Consider the following 25,978-nt stretch of genomic DNA (forward strand, 5'->3'; position numbering starts at 1 on the left):
TCAGTCTTATCTATTGGGCGATTGAAAGACGATAGCTCAGCTGTATTTATTTGTCATTGCATTACGATTTGTTAGTAATTGAAATTGAGTATATTCAATGTATAAATAGCATTAAATGATAAAGAAATCATGATTAGATATGGACAAACAGCAAATATTAAAGTCATACTTTATAAATTAAAGTGAAATGAATAACAGGTAAATATAATAAGTGATGTACATTATGAGCGAAACAAGTATTTCAAGTATTTAAATAGATATCGTATCGCTATTTTTTATTAAAAGAGCAATAAGCTTTTATTGGGCTGAAATGAAATCGGCAATTATATTTATTTATCTAAAGAAATATGCAGAGGCAAGCGAATAAATTACTACTTTAAGGAAATCTGTCAATGTGAGTCAGTTTTATTATGAAAGATACATATAATAACAGGAAATGTGTGTGCATGCAATACCAGATACATAAAGGCTTTCTGTAAATTTCCTATCTTCCTTTAAAAATCTTAATTGACATTGACTGACGTAAGCAAATTCCATTTAAATTTAACCAAAGCAAAACTTGACCACTCTACGGCACGCCTATGACCTTCGCATCTCGAAGGGCTTGGAAGGGGCGTTACGCACTAAAGTTTAGCCATATTTTGAGGACTCTTTTGGGGCTCGTTTAGCTCGAGTCCAGCTCATAGCGAGAGGCTGTTTTGATACTTCGAGCTGAGACTCAAATCGATGGCCAATAGCAGTTTACTTTAAGTAAAAAGGGATCAGCTCACTCCAACAGCTCTATTGGGATATGGAAAACGCTGCCTCTAGAGAAATTGGAAGGCAGCCGGAGAGAGGGGAGCGAGTCGCTGGGGAATTGCACTTTGTGATAGTTACACAACCCTTGAAGCTTAACGTTCATCAAACTTTAAATCCATTTCGTGTGGAACTGTCTCTCTCTCTCACTCTCTCTATCTCTGTGTCTCTCTCTCTCTCTCTCTCACTCTCTCTCTCACTCTCTCTCTCTTATGAGACTTCATTTGAAGTTCACTTTATTTGCATACGCTTTAAAGCCATCGAAATTGATAAGCAGCGCATGCCAGAGCGTATTATATTTATCAAAAGGCGTTCATTTGTATTAGATATACATATACATCTGTGTATGTGTGTGTGTGTGTGTGTGTTTGTGTGTGTGCGGCATTATTGTACATAATTGAATGCGCTAAATTATTTACTCAGTGACTTGTAAAGCAGGCCGTAGCTACACATTTTCTCTCCACCTCTCCCTCTGCTCCTCGCTCCACGTCTTTGTCTTCTTCTTCTCAGTTTTGTGGAGACCCTTTTTGGGATCTCGGCATCAGCCAGACGACGTTTGACAAGGGATAGGGCATGGTTTAAAGCTCCCATTTGCTTAATAAAATTAAATGGCTTTAAGGCCAATTCTGAGGCGAGTCGCTGCGCTGGAAAATATGCTACGCTTTTTTGTTTTTGTTTCTTCTCTGCTCTGCCCTGCTCTGCTCTGCTTTGGTCTGCTCTTGAGCCAACGTCACGTAGCTGTACTTGATGGGCTTTGCCCATTTTATTTATGCATATTTGCTAGCATATCGATGCCGACTGACTGTGCCCGTGTTCATTCACCTTTACACTCAAGAGCAAGCAGTCATCCACCTGAAACAACAACAACAACAGCAGCAGCAGCAATGGCAACAATAGATTCAAATGCTTTTTATGCCCATTAAAAACGGGAGTTCAGAGTATATTGATTTTATAAAACTGTATACAACAGGCAGAGAGGGAGGCGTGGCAGTGGCCATAAGGGATATATACTAGTATTGAGGATGATGCAGAGGTGGCAAATATATAGTATGCATAGTATTGATTAGCTTGCAGAGGTGACTCGATAGAATTATGGCTGTCTGTCCGTCCGTTCAGTTATCCATCTATCCATGTGTCTGTCTAGACGAACAGCGCGCTTGTAAACAACAAAGACTCGAGCCTTGAGATTCGTAATGTTTTTCTTAATACACAGCATGAGCTCATTGGCTTTTTCGATAACTCTTTCCATCTCGCTAGATAATCGATAAATTGATTTCGCTAAAAGCGCTAGTTGCCTGTGATGAAGCACAGGGGTTTCGGGGTTTCGTAAACAATATTAAAATCATATTCAATAATTTGTTCTCCTTATATCACAGAACAAGCTTGGAATTCTTAGATTTGCATTGCATTGTCTAGGATATCTGCTAGTCGAACGATCCCCGCCCATCATGCTTCCACTTGTTATTGTTGCACTCGTCTCGCTCAGCCAGAGAGTTTGGCGACCCTCGCAGCCGTAATCCTGGCAGTTGAAAGGTTTGCACATTTATGCTAATGTGCGGCATAATCAATGTGGCATGCCGCATGAAATATTGAAACACGCAGCTGCAAAGATACACTCGAATATACACAGAGATACATCTGTCCAATTGCTGCTACCACAAGCCCTGTCTCTGGTTGCTCCCAGCAACAGCAGTAGATATGTGTAATTTATTTATTAATATGACAAAACAAAACAACATTGTTTACAGTTCTTGGTGATTCACAAATTGTTGTGACCACACGGATATTATTAGCAGCCAAATCTGCATAAACTAATTTCGCCTTAATTAAATTAAGCACACAAATTAGAAATGCCAAACGAAATTAAATCGGGGCACGGGCACAATTGAGCTGAATAATTGAACTAATTTATCGAACTTTCCAGGGGCATTAGACCCGATTTTAATTTACTTTTACGATATACGAAACAAATTGTTTGGGCTCTGCTGTGATTAAAAGTAAAGCTAACGATGGGCATTGCAACTAAAATTTATTCCTCTCTCAGTTGGCCTGAATATCGTTTTGCAATTCACAATATATATTATATATGTTTATATATACTTTTCTAATATAATTATCAACTTATGATAAGACTTACTTACTAAATAGTATTTAGTATTAAATACAATAGCGATATATCGTATCGTATATCGTATATATTTCACATTTAGTTCTCCGAATTGCCACGGCACACTTTAAATATTATTTTAAATATTATCAAGTCATTTTATAATTTGTGCCTTTCATATTTACTGAATATCGTTTTACGATATTCAAAATCTTTCTTTTTACTATATTGCTTATTCATATATTGCTATAACATATCTCACAATCACACCTGCCCACATTTTCTGAATATCGTTTTACGATAAGGCCTCTTAATATGCGTTGCTCTGTTTGAATATCGTTTGTGCTGCTCACATTCAAGCATCTCTTTAAGCGCAGCCAACTCTGTTGAGTCTGTGCCTCCATGTGCGTGTAAGAGTGTGTATGTATGTGTGTTTAGCCATGTGCATGTCGTTTTTGTTATAATTAAACAAAGGCTCTTGGCAAAACATTGTGAGCTGATGTAACAAGTGCTTTCATTTAGTAGATCCAATCACTCGCACTCGCACTCGCTGCCTGGCTGGCAATAGCTGATAGTAATATTCCCAGTCAAGTCATGGAAATGCATAAGCTCTACATACATATGTAGAAGCCTATACAATATAAGTTACGAATATGCCCAGGACAGAGTCTATATAAAAAATAACAATTATGCTTATAGATGTGCTAGCTTTTAATGAGCTTAAAGCTGTCATCCGCTCTCCCTCTCTCTCTCTCTCTCTCTCTCTATAAATATATGTATGCCTGTCTCTTGCCTTCTATTTTTTCTCCCCTTTGTCACATTTTCATATAGTATACACATACATACATATACATATGTATATAGTTACTCGGTATGCCATGTGGCCCTCTGACAATAATGGCTGTGGCGATAAATATTAATGACAATCGTTGTGGCACTTCACTTTGTTTACATTTCGACTTGTCATTCGTGGCCAAACAGAGCGAGTACAGAGTGAGAATGAAAGAGAGTGCACAACTAAAAGATACCCTAGCTGAGCGCAAAGAACTTGAAAATGTTTAAGTAAAGCTTAAGCTGAGCTAAAGCGAGTGACTCAAGTTAGAGGAAGAATATCTAATAAAATATTTAGGATATCTATTGAACAATATAGAATTCATAGAATATGCCAGTTATAAAAGAAATTGACAAAGCAAAACGATCACAACTTAAAGACACCCTGCAGAGAAACGTTTAAAAGAACATTTTAAAGGTTTGCCATGAAACTAGTCTCAAGATTTAATTCTTAAAATGTATACATATACAAAATATATAGTCAGATATATATATTTATATATTTGTTATATATATCTATATCAATATATATATTTACTTTACAAGTACAGCAGTTTGGCTTATATAAGCTTATGCCTTTCCCATGAATTTATTCCTTTTAGATTTCCCTCTTGTGTTAACCGTTATCAATATCATATCTACAATTTAATGAATTATATTTCCTTTTATATATTATCGATTGCAATTTAAATGAAATACAACTCAACAGAAATTTCGGTGAATTAAATACATTCAATGAGGCCTTCGAAATGGATAATATTCTAACCATTTGAAGTTGTTACGCACTCGGGCTCTGGCTCTGGGCTCTGGGCTCTAGGCTCTGGTTACACCATGCTCCATATATTTCAATCTTAAGTGGCATCAAATTGATATTAAATTCCCATGACGCGAACATGACATGGCCCCAGCAATTTGTGGGGCCACAGGCCCAAATCAATAAATATATACATGTATAAGTATGTATGCATAATATATGTGTATGTGTATTATATTTTGTGTATACTTTTTTTTAGGGAGGGCACGCATTGAATTTGACTTAATGACCAATTTGAAGGCAGCGTAATATTATTTTCTCAGCTGGTTCTATATGCGGCGCTAGGTCGGTCTTTATGTGTGGCAAATTAATAAAATTAATGCTAATGATATTGGCCACTAAATAAATTGCTGCAAATGAATCATGGAAGTGACCCGAGAACTGAGTCGAGTCACTTTTTATATTACTTTACCATTTCGTTTCGTACACATTCGAGGAAATGTTTTTAGCGTGGTGAAAAGTTTTCGGGAACTGTCGAAATTTATGCATAATTTAATCAAATTTATTTACAGTGAAATAAGACCAACTCCATCTCCATTCCCAATTCCAGCATCAGCTCTAGCTCTATCTCTGCCACGGCTAAAAATGGAAATTCTTTAGCTTGCGAATTCTGAATGCTTAAATATTTTATTCAAGGCATTATCTCTAAATAAATGCTGCAGCTACAATTTATGTTAGACTTCAGATTGTAGGACAGTCTAAGAGCGAAATGTCAGTATTCTCCTACGAATTATTTATTCAAGCAATTGCTTACGATTATGGATGTATTAGTTGTATAAACAATCTGACTTGCGAATTCATTCTCTCTCTCCTCATCTCTGTCCCTCTTTATATCTATCTTTATCTCCATCTCTATCCTTGTCTCTTCTGCCTACCTTAATTTCTTCCATTTTATCTTTTGCGCCCGTTGCGTATACGTAATATGCATCCTGCTTCATAAATTACCCAAAATTATAAATATATACACTTCATGCATATATTATATATATAGACATAAATATGTACAGCTGGGTATGTTATAGAGCATGCGAAAATTTCGAACTTGACTGAACTTGCAACGGTAATCGACTGCCCGATGAAGCCAAGATGAGCACGATAGGCGAATGATTAGGAAAATGGCGTTGGGTGACGATGCCGATGACAATAGCGATGCGGAGGGGGGCTGATGACAATGTCATGTTTAATGCTCCAATTTATTGTTAACCGTTAGAAAATTTCACAACACGCTGCGCGTTTTATGGGCATGACTAAGCAGCGCATCGCGAAAATACGGCCAGAAAACAGAAAAGCAGGAAAAACCCTGACATGGCTCTAAAAGGGAAAGCGAACACGAAACGCAATGATGCTGAAACAATATGGAACAATATAAATACATATATATTTTTGAAAGACGGTTTAAAAAAGGCGAGATAAAAAAAAAATTCACTGAAAATGAAAAGAGGCAGGGAAGTCGATCATGAACAACTAGAAGATACCCTGGAAAAGGGCTAACTGGGGAAGAGTTATCGAGCTTAAGTTTGGCAATGAATATGGGAAATTTTCTACGGTTGGAATTGTTATTAGTAAGGCTCCTTATAATATTTGTAATATTTTTTGTAATCTAGAGATTGAAGACTCCGAGACTGCTCGATGTAAGCTGGTATCAGATGAACTGTCTTAAGTATACATTATTTCACATTTAATATTTTGAATATATCTTTAATCTTATGAACTTCTTTCTGCCATCACACATACACATGGGTCGAGCATACCTCTCTTCGAGCAACATCCACTGGGTATAGCACACGGATATGCCGTACACATGCCCATCGATTTCCGTCCTTGTTCAGCTAGCTTATCCTTTTTATGTTTGTTTACAAAAATAAGCACGGCTGGAACTGAATCACGCAAATCTGTGCCGGACGCAGTCCAGAACTGTGCCCCGAATAATTCTCCCTTTCAGCGTCGCATTTGTTGTGGTTTCGCACAGCATTTCCGTGTGCTTAGCATAAGGTAGATGAATGCAAAATAAAAGAGAGATATGAAAAACCCTTTTCATAAACCACATTTGACCAAAGTCAAGGCATTTCAGCGCACGAATCTGATGCGCCAACTCGGCGAGCCGTGATGCTGCGAATGTCCGGCAAAGGTAGTTGATTGATTAGGGTTATTTGATAATAGACGTGCATTGAACAACGTCTGCTAAACATAAGCCACTCATGTAGAAAGAATTCCGCAATATGCCCAATGTCTAACTTCAGGTTTTTGTTGAGGCTCGCAAATCAGAACGAAAAGTTTTTCTAAGTGAGTTCATATAACATCTAAATCGCACGTCAAATGGACACTTCCTCTTAATTTTTTTCATAATTCAAATCTTAAAGAAGTGCTTGAATAACAGAGTTATATGGATTCCTGCTACCTAAATCATATTTTCTTTACATATATTTACATCTACCTCTCTCTTGATCTGTAAAATTTACTTTTATTTTTGTCTACATCTCTCTTTTCCTCTCTATATTTATCTCTGTGTCTTCTTCTTTTTCTCGATGCTTCTCTTTCTCGCTCTATCTGTTTATCTCTCTCCCTCTCTATCTCTCGCCCTCTCTCTATTATTTTGTCTTTCTTGCCCTTCATTGCTTTGCTACTCAGAGCACTATCTATCTGTCTCTCTCTGTCACTCTCTTTCTGTCTTGTTACCTGTGAAGAAAACAGATTTTTTCTTCTCCTTCTCTTTTTATCTGCATATCTCTACCTCTAGTTCTCTCTTGACTAGCTAACCCTCTATTTCTACCTCTTCTCTTCTATGTTTTTTTCTTTTACTCTCCCATTCCATCTCAATTTACCCGTCACAGAATCGTTTAACCAACTAAAACATGCTTTCATAGCATTGCATACAAATCTGATTTACATCAATTATTAGCTTCTCTTCTGCAATTCGTTGTGTTCGCACTTAAATGGTAATCCTCTGCTCTGTTACACGTCTATTTTGCATGTCATGGACTAAGTGGCAGCTACTCCATGAGATATATGTATATATAGGTCTACTAGATGTATATATGGACAGAGGACTTAAGCTGCTGCTGATGCTGCTTAGCCTGCGGCTGGCTGCCTGGCCTGGCTAGGCCAACATTTCATTCATTTCCTCCTGTATTTTTGGCCTATCAAACATTTCAAATCTTGGCACAATTTTCGCGAAAGACGTTTTTCCCACGAATTAGTTTTTTTTGGGGGGGGCCAGCAGCTATGCAAAGATGAAGGGGGGCAGGGGGCGGAGCAGGAGGAGGGAGTTAAACAAACTCTTGAGGCTTGCATTAATTTAATGAGATTTTGTGGCAGAGCCTGCGGTTAGATGTTACTTTGGTTCTCAGCTGCTTCTGTTCTGCCCTCTTTCTTTTTTTTCTTTCGGCCAGCCCAACCGTCATCTCATTTGCTTTAAGTGTTGGCCAGAATGGCATTGACGGCCGGAAAATGGTGAAAAATAAGAAGGAAATTTATATGTATATAGAACGCCTTTCTCTGCACACTTTTCCAGCTCGACTGCCCAAAGGCATCGCAACTCAAGCGGAATAACTGAAGTTGTCAGCTGATGTTGATGTTTTGACTTGGTTTATCTTTATGTTTGTTCTCCTGCTTGCTTTGCTGGCTTAGCCGTTATTCTTAGCTGCATTTTGCATAGTGTGTGCGTGTGTTTGCTGAAATTAGCCGAGAGTTGATTGAGCATCAAGCAGCATTCATAGAAAAACATCCACTAAATACTTGACTCAAGCTTGAAGCAGTTGGGCTGTATACCCTATTAATGCATTATAACTAGCTCTATTTCTATTTCCGTTATCAACAATATTTCACACAAAACATAGTCAAATGTTTCTATGTACTCCTCTATCATAGCCATAGCCCTGCCAGCAGAACTCCTTTGACAATCAGCATTTGAAGCTTCTCTAAGCGCGTTGTGAATCCGAAATGCCTCTACTTTAATCTGAGGTATTACATAAATCTCTTCTAATCCCCTGCTTAAGTCATCTTGCAGCAGCAGCTAAATCCAGACATATTCAGCTTGGCATAACTTGGAAAAGGTTTACGGCCAGCAGCTCGAATGGCCGAATGTCTCGAGCCGAGATAAGGCGCACATTATAAAGCCATAAAAACGACAACGAACGGGACATAAAAATCAAATCAAATGCATTGCAATGACAATTGCTGCTCCTGCTGCTCCTACTCCTGCTACTGCTGCTGCCTGGCCAATAGAGAAGGGGGAATTCAAGCTCTGCCTCGGTTTCCGGCACATAAAACACACATCAAATTATTATGATCGAAAATCAATGACAAAGAAAACTGACGAAATCAGCAGTTCAACATATACATACATATACGATATATGTGGCCCATTATATACAAAAAAAAATTGAAGAAAAAGCAACTATTTATGATACTTGTTCAATAAATGAAATGGGTATATTGGCTTCAAGCAATGTCTATCGATGCCCCACGTAGCCTTCCTCTTCCGCCCATACACCCCTCCTCTCGTCCATCTCTCAGTTGGCCTTAAACGAGCATTGAGTCAGTCAGTCAGGCCCGACTGCAACATCTTTCTCGTTTTTTCTCTTATTAATGGCAGAGGCAACGCAGAAATGTGTAAAGCAGATAAAAACGTGCTTATGAAAGGGTCCCCAAATGGATCTAAAGATAGTTTATGCCAGCCTGTGGCAACAACAAATAAAGCCACTGAGCTGCGAGCAGACGAGCAGGAGGCGTCGAATATGGGCGTGGCAGCTGTGAACTCAACGCTGTTGTTTGCTTAGGTCAGCCAGCGTTCCATACAAGGAAGTCATTTAACCTATATAACAAGCATTTGTGTATGGTGAGGGGAGGGGGCTGTGTGCTGGGGGCGTGGCCACGCACACATAAACCTGTCTTTTACATGTAGCTGATTTGCCAGAAGTGTGGCTTAACCCTTTATGAATTAAGCCGACAGCCAAAGACACGGAGACCAACAAATGTCCTTACAACAACAACAGCAACAGCAACAACAACAACAGCAACAGCAACATCCAACAACCAACAACAAAAACTTTGATTATAAACATGTTGACCAATTTTGTATGCGGCTCACTTTATACACAAAATGTGATGAAGAAGAAGACGAACAAGCAGAAGAAAACGGGCAAGGATATGCGGGAGAATGTTTATAGCCTAGCTACAGATAGATACCCTAGCATATTTACCTGAAATGGGGCTGTATGAATTATACCGTCTTCCATTCTTTATCTTTGTTCACCTTCTGGATTCTCTCTTTATTCTTCGGGTTTCCAACCATTATCTTCCATCTTTTACCATCCTCCCTCTTCACTCTTCGCTCTTCCCTCTGTCATCTTCATTCCTACGTTTACCATCTTTCGTCTTTGCTCATCCACCCTCCATCTTGCCTCTGCGCTCTTCCCTTTGTACTCTTGCTTTCTCCATGGACTATCTTCAGTTCTCCATCTTTTTTAATGGGACATCTTTCGCCTCAATTTCAAGATACCCCAGCTCAAGCTAGCAAAGGTTACATAAAGGATATATAAAATGGGAAAGAAAAGAAAAAAGTTGCGTTCACACACCCGAGCAGCAGCTGCGTTTGATGTGCTTGCCCCTGTGGCACCAAGAACGTGGCAAGTGGCAAGTAGAGGGCGGTCATGCATTTTCCGCTGCCACATTTTAACAGTTATTCCTTTGGCTTGCAGCGCCAAACTTTCCGCAACGTGCAACTGCACCAGCTGCAATGACACTGAACGAAAAAAGGGAGCACAAAATATAACAGGAGTTGCCTTAGGCAACATTTCAAGGATCATTTTGTTTAAGCTGCGGCGTTATTAGCTTTTATATGCACGAACATTCCACAACTTGAGAGTAAGTTTATACAGAAATAGGAAATGTATATACAAATAGGAAATGTATATGAATTACGAACGAAGTAGCTCAGAATAACTAAAATCAGCACAAGTTAAAAATATTTGCAAACAAATTTCATTTCCTACAAACTTTTAAAAACTTGAACTAGAATTTTACTTGATATAAATATAATATTCAAGTAATTTATATATTTTAAAAAATTGCACTTCCTTCGAAATAAATCTTAAAATAAAGTTATGTAAAAATGTTTTAAGATATTAGGAAACTTTAAAATAATTTACTTCAATTTAAAAGCTTTTACATCAAGAAAAACCTCTTTCTCGCAGGCAAGTTTATAAAACACGCCATTTATAGTCTAAAAGCTGCTCAAATATGCACTTGAAACACATTCGAGGCATTCCCTATAAAAAGGCAAGCATTTAATTAGCTGCTCCTGGCAGAGGCCAAACGCGTGACGTTTGAAAGTTATTCACACGTGACGTGTTTATTAGGCTGCTCATAAAAAACACATTTCTCTGTCAAGTGCAGCTCAAGGAAAGCACTCACACAGAGAGAGAAAGAGTAAGAGAGAGAGAGTGAGTGTGAGAGAGAGAGAGGTGCACTGGTTGAGTTGTTGCCGTCAATTGCAGTTTGCTTATAAATTAGTCTAATTAAAAGCGGAACAAGTGCCATAAAATAAAAGCAAGTAGTAGAAGAAGAAGAAGAAGTCGCTGCTAACTGTACTTAAATATATCCATTTGATGTTCAACGATTTCAATAATTTATACTCAGCAGCAGCAGAGGCAAAGCTCTCAATTGAAGAGCTACTCCTGCTGGCAGCAGCAAATGTGTCGAGTGCTTGCGTTCCTGTTAACTTGGCTTGTTCAATTCGATGGCTGCATTCGATGGCAGCTCAAGTGTGGCGGAATTCATGGATGAGGGGTACGCCAGTTGGGCAGGGGTATTCCAAATTGGGCAGTTGTAGAACCTTAATTAAGAAATGTGGAAGCAAATTAAGAAAGAAGAGAATTTGAGAATATCATACTTAAATATCTCAATTTACGTTTATATTAGCAATTATTCTGCATTTATTTAATTTATAATCCTATATACCCTACACGCTCATTGCCATAAGGGGCATAGCTAGCTGTGCGTGTTTTATGGCTTGTTGCTTTTAATGTCTCTCCGAACGAACTCTGAGAACAGAGAACAGAACATAAAATTTGGATTCAGCTGCCAAATAGAGACAACAAAAAAGTAAAAAGACAAGAACTACTATTATTGGGTAGTAAAAAGAAACTTAACCAAACTATGCTAGGCGGAATAACAAGTAGAGTAAGTAAGCTGAAAAGGCGAGAAACGGGAGAGAGGAAGAGAGAGTGAACGACTGTCTCATGCTCGTCAAATACCTTAAGAGGGAATAGTTAACAACCGAGAATATAATGCTATCTATAAAGTATATGAAAGATGCAGTAATATGACTCTGTGTATATCTATATTTATTAAACATATCTCAAATTCACAGCCTTACAAACCTATACACCCCTTTCAGCGCCCCGCCAACGTGCAGCATAAGCTTTGCTGCAAATTTGTTCGCGCTTTCAATTGACTTTTGTGGCTTTGCCAGCACAGCAAAAAAAGAAACGCAACGCCTGCCACGCCTCCATTTTTGGGCAATGCAAATTAATACGCGCATTGCCATTTAATATGCACGCCCACATGTGGCCACGCCCACTTTAGTTGCAATAAAAAAGAGCCAAAAGTTACACACACACACACACGCAAACTGCGTGTCGGCATTTAGTTGAGCCACAGTGGCATACAAAAGTCTGCACACACACACACACACACACACACACGCTCTCTCCCATTTTCTGTTCTATAAAAACTTCAACTAGCTGCGCTCATTCATGCTGTCTCGCTCGCACTTTTTGTTTAGATTGGTTTTACTTTTGTTTCGGTTGGTTTTGTGCTGCATTTAATTAGCTTCCTTCTGGCAGGAAAATCGTATTTCATATCATTGTTCGGCTAGTTTAGTATGGGGCGTGGCCGCTGGGCGTGGCCATTGTCAACAGTTTTCTTTGCTTTTTTTTGTCATATATTATTTCAGAGCATCCGCATGTCATACTTCATTATGCAGCTATACAAAAGTTGCTGTTAGATATTTGAATTTCATTTTGAGTTTTAGTTTAAGTGAAAATTTGCATTTTTTTTGGAATTTGAGCTGAATGTTTGAGTTGAAGTGGTAAATTATATGGGAGACAGGAAGGTAGAGAACATCGATTACATATGCTACGTATTGTATGGACACCGCTCTACTTGCCTGAAAACAATCCTCAGCCTCTGCTTCGTTTCGCTATCTCCCTATCCTCTCTGTCTGTCTAAGAGTAAGTCCTCTTTCAGTCTCTACCTCTCTCTTTCTAACTATTTCTCTCACTTCTACCAGCCTTGATCTCTTTCCCTCTTCCAGTTCTGCCATCCAATTAAAATACATTCGAATTGTACAACTTTTGCTCCCTTTTATTATCTAAGAAACTTTAAAGTTTCATTAAAGTGAAATAACAAACCAAAAACGGAAACAATGTCAGAAATCTGGCTTACGTATTGAGGCAAAAGTTGGCAAGTTGCATTACGGCTGACAGCAAAACTTTACAAGTTTTTGCTCGATACGAAAACTTAAGCTAGGTAAATGTTATGAAATGCTTAAAATATTCCTGGAATAAGGACTCCAACTTCTCGAAAATTTCAGCTATGACAGCGAGTATCTAAAATATATATCAGCTATTTTAATACACAAATTTGAATACTGTTTACTTGCGAGCTTTACGACCTTACGAATTCTGTGTAAGCCCATTTACATTTCATTCCCCTTACATCTCGCAATTGCTACATCATAAACTCATCCAGCTACGCTCGCTCTGCGCTCTATCTATAATACGCATCTAAGTAGTTGACATCATAATGATCTCCTCCTCTGTCTCTATCTATCTACTTCCCTCTCCATTGAGTTAATCGTTTTAAGTAATTTCCCCAGCGACAGTTTTTTGTTTATCAAATGGCTTTTCGTTAGAGAGAGCATTTAACGGGAAATGCAATCAATAAGCTATGAACATTAAATATTATGAGTAGCACACTACACACACACACACACACACACATGCATATTGATGTTGGCCATTTTGTAAAATGCGCCGCAAATAAAACAAAATGGCGGCAAGCCCATGGCCCGAATGGCCCAAGTTTTACGACAGACGACGCACAAAAATTCGTTGCGAACTAAAAGTGAAAACGTTGTAAAACGTTGCTTTCACTTAAAAATGGAAAGTAGTTCCCTCGCCCCAAAACTCCACCTGCCACGCACACTCAATCCTTTTTTTGCACCAACGGGAAAATCCAGCTGCATTACGCCCCAGTTTAGTCCATCATTTTACAGCTCTCAACTGCTGCTAATGCAAAAGATATGTAACACAAGCACATATCCTCTACACATGCTGATGCTTTTTGTACATATATGTTTAAATATACCCTGTAAACGTATGTATCCAGGTGGGGCTTTTTGCGCTATGAGGAACTGACCTTTCATTTTACATTCATTTGCTTAGCACTCAACTCGAGACTCTACTTATTATTATACTTTGGGTAGGGATCTCTGAAAAACCAAAAAAAAAGTGAACCTTAAACCCATTCTAAACAGCGAAAAATATATTATAATAGATGGACCAAGTCTACAAAGGAAATATATTCATTGAAAATTAAAAAATCTATTTAATAATTATCGAATATTCATAAATAAATGTTCCATTACTTATTCACACAGGGTATAGCCTAGTCAGTCATAGGGTTTGTTTATCTCTCCTTTATTTCTTCTGCTTTTTATTTGATATTTACATTCCGTTCGCTTTCATGAAAAACTCATAAGCGTTTGGTTTGTTTTGGTTTTGGTTTGGGTTAGGGTTTGGGTTTGGGTTTCGGTTTGGTTTTTGGTCTAGAGAGCAAGTCGTATGCAAGTGCTTCCGCTTGTTGCCTTTGTTGACGTGGCTTCCACCTGGAAGCACACACGCCCACCACATGCGTCAACACACACACACACACACACCGACACACGGAGGCCCAAGGAGACACTCGGAGCTCTGCCTTTTCGTTGGGGCATAAAATAAATATTTTAACAATTTATTTATGTATTTGCTTAATCATTTGTGCCTCGTGCTGACACGTTAAGCAAGCATTTGCTTCACTTCCTCTCTGGCTCGAATATATGTGAATACAAATTTGACTAATATCTGTTAATCGTACTTTCAGATAAGAAGCTTAGGCTGATTACATTTACATATATTCCATGAGGTCTATCGCGATATAAACTATCAATAAATACATTTTTATTCGACAAGGCTTCAGTTATAATTCAATGTTAACCCTAGAGCACTAGTTCTTAACACCCACTCACTTTGAAACACATTCATCTTTAGCATAAATAAATATTTGCTCATTTACCAACACTGCAATACAAAGAGTATTTATACAAATGACTCAAAATCACTTTGCATTTCAATTACTTTCCCTTGGCTTTAGGAAAACATTACGCCAAGCTTACCCAGCTCACCTCGAGCACTACTTATCTGTATCTTAGCTAAATAATTGCCCATTTACCAACACTTAAAAGGCCGTTAGTCATTAGAATATCGCAATTATGCTTAAAGTGTTGCTAAACGCTGTGCAGGTTGAGCACTGAAATCGGAGCAGAGTCTTAGCTGGGGCAATGGGGCAAACCGAAAGGAAAAGGAGAGCAACGAACGGGTAAAAGGGAAAGGTAAAGGGAAAGCAAAGAGATTTCATTTAACTAATTAAATATTCAGGCAGCTGACATGTTTTTATCGCAAGGACATTTCGGTTCCAGCAATTAGGGCTAAGTTTGCTCTCTCCTTTTTGTGAAAGCTTGGCAATTACTTATTTAAAGACCATTACAATCTATCTCTCGCACTCACACTCTAACACTCTCTCTGTCTCTATCTATTTATATTGCAGCTGCACAGTGGCAAATGAGAAACAACAATGAGATGCATGCTCAATGCAGGAAAGAGGCGAACTCTGGCCGCAGCACTCAACGACAGTTGTCAGCAATTGCAACAGCAACAGCAACAGCAACATCGGCGACAGCAACTAGTTGCTGGCGTGACAAAGCAACTGTTGCTGTTGTTGCTGCTGCTGCTGCTGGCAGTTGAGCATGCAAAGGCAACAACAGCAACAGCCACAACAACTGCAACACAGCCAACAGGCACAGCAGCAGCAACAGCGACAACAGCAACTACAACTACAACAGCAGCAGCAACAGCAACAGCTTCAGCAGCAACATCCACTAGCTTCGCCTGGCCGGGCTCAACTGCTGCTCAGGGCGATCCATTTAAAAACATTCTGCGCATTGGCGACGGCAACATAGTCACGCGTGTAAGTAGCTTAGAGTTGAGTTCTAGGTGGTTGAGTGGTTTGGGTGGTTGGGTGGCTCTGCTGCTCAAGCTTAATTCATCATCAGCTGCAATTAGCGCTGAGTGCAATTGTTATAATGAGACAGCCTACAGCCACAAGACTTGAGCAGACGACAGCAACATGCAACAGCAACATGCAGCAGCAACAACAACCCGCTGTAAGGCAACATTAAATGCAGGTGCAAATAGCTGCACCTGAGCCCACTCAAGCCAATCGATTAGCAAATTCGCTTTACTGAAGTGGACGAAGCAGAGCAGTTGAACTGATTAATTGGCATCTCAAGATGGTGAAGCTTGTCAGATGCTGCTGCATGATATGATAATAGAGGAGTTGTTAACAGCAACATATATTAGAAATTATAGTTTTTAGAGGTTCATACAAGATTTTCTGAATAATTCAGATTTCATTAATAGCATTCAATTGGTATTTTGTGAGTTCGTGAGCCTTATAGCCATGTACCTAGATAAATATAAAAACTCAGCTCAGAACTTGGCTAAAGATTAGCAGGCATTCAAAGAATACAAAAGGAATTCTTTATTGCTGAGATTTGTAATCAACCAGCAAGCTTATATAAAGGTCTATGATATGAGTGGTGAATAGTAAACAACTACATCTTTCCATGCCTTGGGGCTGGAGCTAATTACTCACAGACTCCTTTCACCTTTTATGGCCTTAAAACAGTAAATAGGTATCATATGATCGTTGGGGAGTGACAGAATTATCAATTGCATTCAGTTGAATTTATTATTCACTTAAATGTAATGCTCTAAAATAGGAATTTAACTCATCAGTAGAAATTAGTTTTTCAATAGTAAAAGAAATTAGTAAAAAATCAACTTGATTGTCCCTATGAAATAAAATTAAGAAAACTTTTGGGTGCCCGCTCGCAGTTCAACTAAAATTCTCTTTGTTGAAGCACTTCAAGGAGATCGTCATCAGGCTGAGGACAACAAAACAAAAGTTAAACAAAACAAAGCAATAAACTGTCAGGTCACACACACACACGCACACATTGTATATTTTGGGTCACTTTATCAATTTCGGGTGAACCAAAGTCAGCCGGCTCTGTTGGCAAGTTTCGCGCGCTCGCAGATTAGAACAAAGTGAGGCAAATAACTCAATTTTCCACTCTAACGATAAAAGCCAAGGGCAGCCGACGCCGGTTAGCTGTTTGTATGGGCCATGAATGTATTTAGCCAAAAAAAAAAATGTATTTTTAATGCGTTGACCAGGCAAACAAGCTAAGGCTGTCTGCCTCTTGGGTAGGGCGTGGGAGCGGGAGTGGGAGTTGGGTTCACTTATAAATATACCTAATGAATAGAGATTTATTGAGCTGCCGCCCCTCTAACTGTGCGCCCCCCTTTGCAGTCGGCCATTGAGCAGTCGCTGGTGACAATACACGACATCGCCACGGAGAATCTGGGCACGCTCTGCATCTCGCAGCTCTACCGACCGCTCCAAGTGCCCCTCAACTCGGAGCGCTTCGAGAGCAGCAGACAAAAGGCGGATTTGGCGGCATCGATTCTGCAGGAAGTGGGCATCATACGGCATGGCGGTGAGTATTCAATTATAAGTACACAATGCGATACGATATAATCCAAAGCTAACTCATGCATACATATACATATACACATCTCTCTCTCTCTCCCTCTTTGAGTTGCTTCTTTTATCACATCAATTATTGATTTATTTTCTGTTTACGCAATTAACCAAAAACTTATGCCCGACTTTGACTTAAGTGGGGCATCGATTTGGTCACTTAAATGACTAATAACAGCCACTAGACTTATTCGAAGGTGGCAAAGCATAACAGACTAATATTACCATATTATTCAACTTAAAAAGTTAAAGACAAAAATCAGTAAATAAATGAAAAGAGAAAGTATATATCATCTATCTATAATCAAGGAAAACCTAACAATCATCCATCTGCATAACTTGATTTAACCACACTCTAAAATGATCAATCAATCCATAGTTCAAGAATATGCAACTACAATGTCAAAATATAACTTTTATCAATCTTTTATAAATTTGTCAAAGCCTTCTTCTTCTTCTTCATACTCTTAGTATTAGATTGCAAATACTACAAAAAAAACGCAAATATCTACTAAAGCAAACAAAGTTTTATATATTTCAAGGCATCGCCTTTCTGTGCGCTTCTCAATCAAAGCATTTAAGACCAGCCAGGCAATTGATATCCTTTCGAGTGGCAGACACAGCTTGCCCCAGCCCCAGCCCCAGCCTCAGCCTCTGCCACTACCACTGCCACCGTCTCTCTTCACAGGTGCAAAAAATTCTCTTAAATTTATTCGATTTGCAAGAAGCTTTTTCCCTCGAATAATTTATACGAGACATCAAAAATTTCCAAGGGGAGTTGGTGTAGCTGCTGCTGTTGCTGCCAAAAATTCTATACACCATTTGCATGCGTGTGTGTGTGTGCGTGTGTATAGCACATACTTATAAACTCATCCTGTTGCTCTCCTGCTGGCATAAGTACAACAGCAACAACAACAACAACAACAATGGGACAAACGACAGCAAATTTGCTTTCACTTTATGCGATTTTTGCTGACACGTCGCACCTTTTCAGTGCTGATATGGAGTGGCTCGACTAAGAGGCTGGGCGACGATGAGCAGCGGGGGCGTGGCACAAATCAAGCGCTTGTCCAGGACACAAAAGGCAACTGGTGTGCCGCCAACACTCACTCAACAAGCAGTTGCTGCTGCTGCTGCTGTTGCTGCTGCTGCTGCTGTTGCTGCTGCTGCTGCTCCTGTGTTAATATCAGAGCCAGTATGCGATGAGTTCATTGTGCGTCTGTTGTCCTTGACAACGCATACGCATATACATGTATACGTATACGGGCGTGTGTATATCAGCTCCGGTTGTCTGTCGTCAAGGCTGCTTGACTGGGGACCCGGACTCTGGCATCGTTGCTGGCGTCGTCTGCCTTGGGGTTAACAACGACGCACTTGTGGCGCATCAAACGTCCTGCCAGCATTCGGTTGCCCTTGCCTCTGGCCTTCTCCTTGCCTTTGTCTCTGCTCTCTGCTCTCTGCTTCGCTCGTATCCTTTGTCAAACACATGCATACAGCTGGACGCCAGTTCCCTCGACTTAGTATTTCCGTCTCCTTCGCCTTCTTTTTCCCTTTCCCTTTTTTAGTATTTTAATTTCAAGTTGTGTTCTGTCCCATTCGCCATTTATTCGGGCTCTGATTTGGCACCAGATTTTGCAGCTCTTTTACACGATAGACAACACAAATGAAGGAATGAAGGGACAGACGGCCTTAGCTCAGATTTAAAATTGCATCGGATAGCAGGGGACAGACAAACGCACAGACAGACGGCAAGTCGGATATTGCACTATGCCCATCGACTCCCCTCACTTTGTGAACGTAAATATCACTCATACGCCTCGTTTAATTCCTTTTTTTTACAAGGCAAACAGGCCTCAATTTTTTATGGAACCACTCAAATAGTTCCATGTGATTCACTTTATAAATATATGCAAGGTTTTTTCAACAGAAAAGTTTCCTTTTTCGGGGAAAACATTTTTTCTCGCTAATACAAAGATTTATATGTGTAATTAAATTACGAAAAAATGGAAAAATAAATTCAATATATCAAAGAATTTATTTGCAATTAATTTCACTTTTATCAAGTATTCACTCTCGAAAAGTGAATAAAAAACGGGAAATATTTACTTGAATAAAATTTAAATAAAAGCTCTAATAGGAAACGCTTCATGAAAGGCTTAAATGTTTTCCGCACCTCTGCTGATTTCATAAAAATTTTTAATCAAATGCATAGCATTTATATCAAGTATATTGCATAGTTACAAATAATTTTATGGAAGCATTTAATATAAAAGGAAATAATATGTAGTTAAATTTAAATCATTATTAAAGTCCATATCCATGACAGCTATACAAAAATAGTAGCTTTGATCTGTAAGGATATATAAGAGATACTACGTCCATCTTAAATTCTAAGCTTCAACTAAAAAACTTGAAAATTGAAGAGGTCGAAGACCGTCTTAGGATTCATATGAAAACAACTAAATGCGCACTAAGCCTGCCTAATGACATAATTATCAAACAATAATCCATCTCACTCTCTCTGTCTCTCTCTCTCTCTCTCTCTCTCTCTCTCTCTCTCTCTCTCTCTCTCTCTCTCTGTCTCTCTCTTACACGCCATAATCAACAGATTATTGTGAATCAAATTTATCTTTCCCAGTCTGCAATCAATTGAGTAAGCTCTTAATGAATTGTGAAGCAAACTGAGCTCTTAAGCTCTGCCACACTTGAAAGTAATTGTTATGGCTAGTTAAGACGCCGTTATTTGCTGCTGGCTCAAGCCCGAATCCTAATTGCCTAAGCACCTGTTGCCGCAATCAAGTGGCTCGGTTGAACATCTCACATATTGGCACACGTGAAGCCGCAAGAGTTTGAGAAGTGTAATTAAACAATTATAAACTACAGTTTTCCAATCATCCTTGTCTCGTAATCAACCGACGATAGCTACAACTCGAGTCGAAATTCCAGCTGCTGTGCCAAAAATCGAGTCTCGATGTTAAATGGTTTATTGGACTGAAGACGAGGCGAAGCTCTGCTAAAATTTAATTACTCAGCCAGAGAGCAGCAGCCATAAAAACAATACACACATCGTCACACACACCTGCTGACATAGAAAAAGAGAGAGAGAGAGGGGGGGAGAGAAAGAGACAGCAGACGAGTTGAATAATTGGCAATTTTGCATAGAGACGAAGGAAAAGTTTTGGCAGGCTGGCAACAAAAACAAATTGCTTACAATTGTTGCAAGTTGCGCATGTTTATTTCTGACACCTACACACAAAACACTTGCAACACACACACACACACACACTTACTCAATGGTCATAAATTGTGAAGTTGGGTCGCTCTCAAAGATTGATGATGCGAGCCGAGTGCAAGAAATCGCACGCAGATGATGAATGACAAACAAGGCTATAACACATACACACACACACACATACGCCACGTGTACGTGTGTGTATGTGCGTATGTGTTAGGTGAGCATCTAAGCTGCTTGACAGGCGTTGGCTAATGCTGTTTGCCATAAGGTTGAGCTGCCAGAACTTCCAACCTGTCTGTACTTGAACTTGCCACACTTTGTGACAACATAAGGTAGCCCCTTCCCTATTACTCTCTCTCTCTCTCTCTGTCCCTCCCTCTCTCTATGTCGTGTGCATTTCATTTTAACACCCGTCACAAAAACTTGCCACATTTACTGGCAACACGTTGCCCGCCGCCTGCGTTTTATTTGCGTGAACGAAAACAACTCTAAAGTGCCACTGCCAAGACATTATACATACCAATCAAAATATATCATATATATAAGAGATATATGAGAAAAGTAAAAGGAAATATGTATAGTCTTTGGTATTATTTAGTCGCAAACTAACGACCCTTCAGTAGAGTAGAGTAGAACTGAGATTAAGGCAGTTTATAATAAAAATATAAAAATATTTTTAGATTAGTCGTGTATATGATATAACCATATATATATATATATACTTTCGTACATGGAAAGTATCATGTATCTATGTTTGCATAAAATATACTTGTATTCATTTATATTATATTTAAAGAGATCAATATACAGTCCACCTTATATCAGCACTAGTATGATTACTACATCTAGGACACGCTCATATTCCTCAACACTGTTAAAATACCTCTCTAGGTTAAGGTATACTTTAGAAAAAGTAGCACGGAAGTTACGCTAATCGAATTTAAATAAGTTTACCTTGTAAACATTTCATGCTTTTGTTGCCTTTGTTCCCTGGAATAAGTCAAACAGAAATGCGGCTACCCAGGCAAGTGTGGGAGCAAAAATATTAACTTTTGACAGCGTTCACCTTCCCCCTCTCTCACTCTATCCGTGTTCCTCTCTCACTCGCTCTCTCGTTCTTTGTGACTTCCGTTTCAGACAAGTAGGCAGGGGCCTGGGTCTATGCGCGCCTCGCGCATATTAATCATTGCGGACGAGCATTTTTTCCTACCAAGGCTACAAAAACATACTTGCAATTTCTTTTGCCTCTTAATGGGGCCTTTTTCCATATAATAAAACTATTTCAAGGTCAACATCCCAATGACAGCTGGCCTGGAATGAAATGTAACGGCAAATTTTTAATTTGCACAATTAAGCAGCGCAGCTACATACATATATTTTTCGCGAATTGCAAACGGTCACACTGGCATTGGGTCGCGCTCATAATTGTGCTTTAACGATGCTTCAGCTTATACACAGCAATTTCTTGGTATTATCAATTCCAGCTTACTCGGAATGGCAATTATTTATTGCAAAGTATGAACAAATGCACACAGATATAATGACGCTTAATAAGCTCCATTTATATTCATGGTCGTGGGCAGCTTAATATATGCTGATTCTCACTTACCTTCATTACAAAAGTGTCAATGAATCTTAAAAAATGAAAAATTAATGCTCGTAGCATTTGCAATTCAATAAAATGCAACAAAGAACATCGAGAGGAATGACACCTGCAATTATTCATTTTGTAGCGAGGCCAGCTCAATTCGCCATTAAGCAACAGTGGGAGGTGTCATTTCAGTCCACCCACGGCGAAGTAGGCATGTTAAAGCGAAAGCGAATTAACAGCCGACGCAATGAGAAATCATTGTAGAGTGAGTTAGCGAAAAGTTAACAGCTCAATGGCAAGCAAAACGGAAAATATGTAAAGGCAATCAAATGCAAATATTTATGTGCTGCAGTGAGCAGCAACAAGGCGCGTTAAGTGAATTATTAATGAACCTACCTGCCTGCTGTTCATCTCTTTGTGACGTTGTTTCATTTCCTTCCTTGCGCAGTGCAGCCTTGTAATAATTTCCCTTTCACAAGTTTCGCTTTATTTTAGCTCTGCTATGAAGCAAATCAAGCACTCAATGGAATGGCAATTCGCTGCTAAGCAAAGGTCGTAATCATTCCAGTCGAGGCACGGCGAAGAACGGCATTAAAGCAAAAGCAAAAGCGAATTGCGATACGCTTAAGAAACGAACAATACATAAAGTTACATACATATGTATATACATATGTATATGAATATAATATTAATGAGAATACATCTTTGTTTTTAATCTGTTCGATACATTCCCACGTTCTCTCACTCTCTCTTTCCTTCGACACAATTTGCGCACTATTCGCGATCCGCTACTAAGCAAAAAGCAACACTCAAAATAATGACACCTTCAAGATTTTTCGCCGCCACAAGGCACGTTCAATTCGCCATTTGCGAAAAAGACAATTAAAGCGATAGAGGGCCGAGCTGCATACATACATACAAACATACATATGCTCATCAACGTGTGCACTACAAAATATCAGCGAAAAACGCCAATGCAGCGAAAGCGAATTCCGCTTTGTGTATTTGCAGGAGCCGTTACAGCAATGAAATGCAACGAAAGCGAATTGAGCCTCGTTGAGTATGCCGAAAATTACTCAAATGAAATTTGAAATCAAAATATAAATTAAAACAATGCGATAGCAATTAAAATGCAAAGGTTTCTGTGCTGCAATAAGCAATTAAGTGCCGTAAATGAAATATTAATGAATTTGTCTGCTTTTCGTCTGTTTATTCGACTGTTTTCGTTTCGCTGTTTTCGCGTTTAATTTCCTCATTTCCGCAGCAGATTTTAAATTAATTTCCACATTTCGCTTGTGCGCTGACCTACATTCCCCCGGCGCTTACAATCTATTTACATACAAATTTCCATACAAAAATATATGTATGTAAGTATCTCCCTTTTTTGTTACAGGACTCTCTGATGCGCTGGCCAAGGGCCTGCTCACTGATGAATACATAAACGGAGCACGCATTTTAGCTTTGAACCTAACCAACGGCGCAGTCCAATCGTACGTCTGGTGGGTAAAGGGCGGCCACGACAAACTAACCGAGACGCAGCGCTACGAGGAGGACGGTCTGCAAATTGGTAAAAAGCCCGCACACAGTTACCCCTGGTAAGTGGAGAGCGCACAATGAGAGCAAATTGATGACTTTTTCCTAATTGTAGTCGTAGAGCTTCAGACTGAACTGAAGGGGTATATTCCACATTACATCTACAAATACCTTATGCCTATCAGATTATTTACACTTAATTCCATAACTAGCAAAAGCAATAGCAAAGAAATAATGGAGAACTGTCCATTTCACTCTCAGATGAATCTGATTAGTTCCTTTCTCGAGTCTTTCAATAAAAATCTGTCGTTTATTCATAAAATATTCATATATAATAAGATAATAGTAATGGGTGTCTTCCCCTAACTATATTTACTTACTCATTCATTGTTAGTATTAAATCGAACTCAGTACAGGGTATTCCGCAAGTCAATCACTTATCTCCCCTTTCTTTTACCAGGTTTGATGACGAGAGCAGCACGCCAACATTGCGTTCACCAAAGTTTGCGCCCAGTCCGCCGAACAACTACTACAAGGGCTGGTGGACCTATCCGTACTTCTCCTGCTCACTGAGCCGCTGGCTCGTCTCCTACAGCATTGCAATACCACCGAGTGGGCGGCACGGCCTGCGCGGCTTCATCAGCGTGGACATTGATGTGAGCTCGCTGCGTGTCAATCAGTGCGATGCACTGCCGTATCGCTTCAGCAGCAGCAGCAGCAGCAGCAGCACTCCGCCCCACTTGCTGCGGCAGTCGACGGTGCGCCGTGCCACAGCAGCAACAGTTGCTGCCAGCTACGACGTGGAGTCCATCCGAGACCTGCAAGCATTTCACAGCTCGCACAAATGCCATCGCGCCTCCATGGTGGTAAGCACCCCTTCCCCCTTCCCCTTTCACCCATTCTCACACACACACATACACACAGAGTAAGCCTTAATTAACAACCCTATTGCAGTGCGACTATCGCCAGCCCAGCTCGGAGTCAACGACAATAAGCGGGGCCAAACTGTTGCCGGGCATGATTAGCGGCAGCAGCAGCAGCTGGTCGCGCGGCGCGTATCAGTGCCTCTGCAAGCGGGGCTACTATTCGCTGCGGCATCCGGATGGCTTCAATGGCACCATCATGGAGATTGCCTGGCAGGAGCATCAGGACAATATAAGCAATTACTATACGGACGTATTCAAGTGTTTGCCGTGCGCCCCCGGCTGTGACACCTGCACCGGACCCGAGCCATGCCTGGCCAACTATCACTGGCCTTTCAGGTGAGTTGAGGCCAATCGACTTTTAGGACATGAGATGACGTGACAGGAAACTAACATAGAATGGGGAAAGTTATCCATCTATATACATCTATATAACAAATATGTATATTATTTTATTTATATGATTTCTTGGATCTTTTTCCTATGCATTCAATTCTATTTGACTCTACACACATATATCAATATATATATCCCACAGAATATCGCTGCTGACCATTTCGATTGGCTGCGCCTGTGGAACCCTTGTGCTGCTGTGCTATCTCTTCAAGCATCGGCGGGTCAAAGTCTTCAAGGTGGCCAGCCCCATCTTCCTGATGATCACGCTCATTGGCTGTGCCATTATGTATTTGGAGGTGAGTAGCTATAAAACATGTACGAAGGATCGAGAGAGGTGGGCAAAGAGGGAGCGCGTTACACTCTGCTGGCTACTTAACCCATTAAAAGTCGAGCTACACACAAAGAGCATTACGAATGGATGGCAGGACAAAGGCAGCCAAAGGCTGCTGATGTGACAAAGGGTCTCATTTTGGTCCCATTTACAATTGACCCACATGTTGTAAAGCCGCACTCACCACTCGCAGCACCTGCGGCTGAGGCAACATAAGACTCCGTTTTATGGCTTTTTAAATGCGGCTTTTAGGCACTCGCCACTGTCGACGGCATTCCAGCTTCTGCTATGCCGTTTGTAACTGTGCACGAGTTAATGAAAACTTTGCCCACGATTAATTATTTAGTTCGAGAGGCTCTAAAAGTGTTAGTCTGATGTGGTTACTATGTTAAAGCCACGCTGTTAAGTATTAACCAAAGGAATGTGGAATTGCATGTTAATGAATTTTATAGTTGAGCTAGAGCATGAATAATATCTAACAGAGAGACCTCTTCA

At 39.8% G+C, this 25,978-nt stretch overlaps 1 protein-coding gene across 1 annotated transcript in view; it reads left to right on the top strand.

Moving 5' to 3' along the window:
* The window catches only part of LOC108649859 (putative G protein-coupled receptor CG31760), a 38,557-nt gene that overhangs the window by 3,412 nt on the left and 9,167 nt on the right, over positions 1-25,978 (top strand). Inside the window, 6 exon segments of the mRNA XM_089257150.1 lie at positions 15,417-15,836; positions 17,244-17,430; positions 23,694-23,895; positions 24,294-24,699; positions 24,788-25,095; positions 25,295-25,448. Coding sequence (XP_089113276.1) covers positions 15,444-15,836; positions 17,244-17,430; positions 23,694-23,895; positions 24,294-24,699; positions 24,788-25,095; positions 25,295-25,448 — 1,650 coding nt within the window. The 5' untranslated portion in view covers positions 15,417-15,443.

Source organism: Drosophila navojoa, chromosome 3, assembly GCF_054131105.1.
Source record: "Drosophila navojoa isolate 15081-1374.11 chromosome 3, UAZ_NAV_1.0, whole genome shotgun sequence".
Classification (NCBI taxonomy): domain Eukaryota; kingdom Metazoa; phylum Arthropoda; class Insecta; order Diptera; family Drosophilidae; genus Drosophila; species Drosophila navojoa.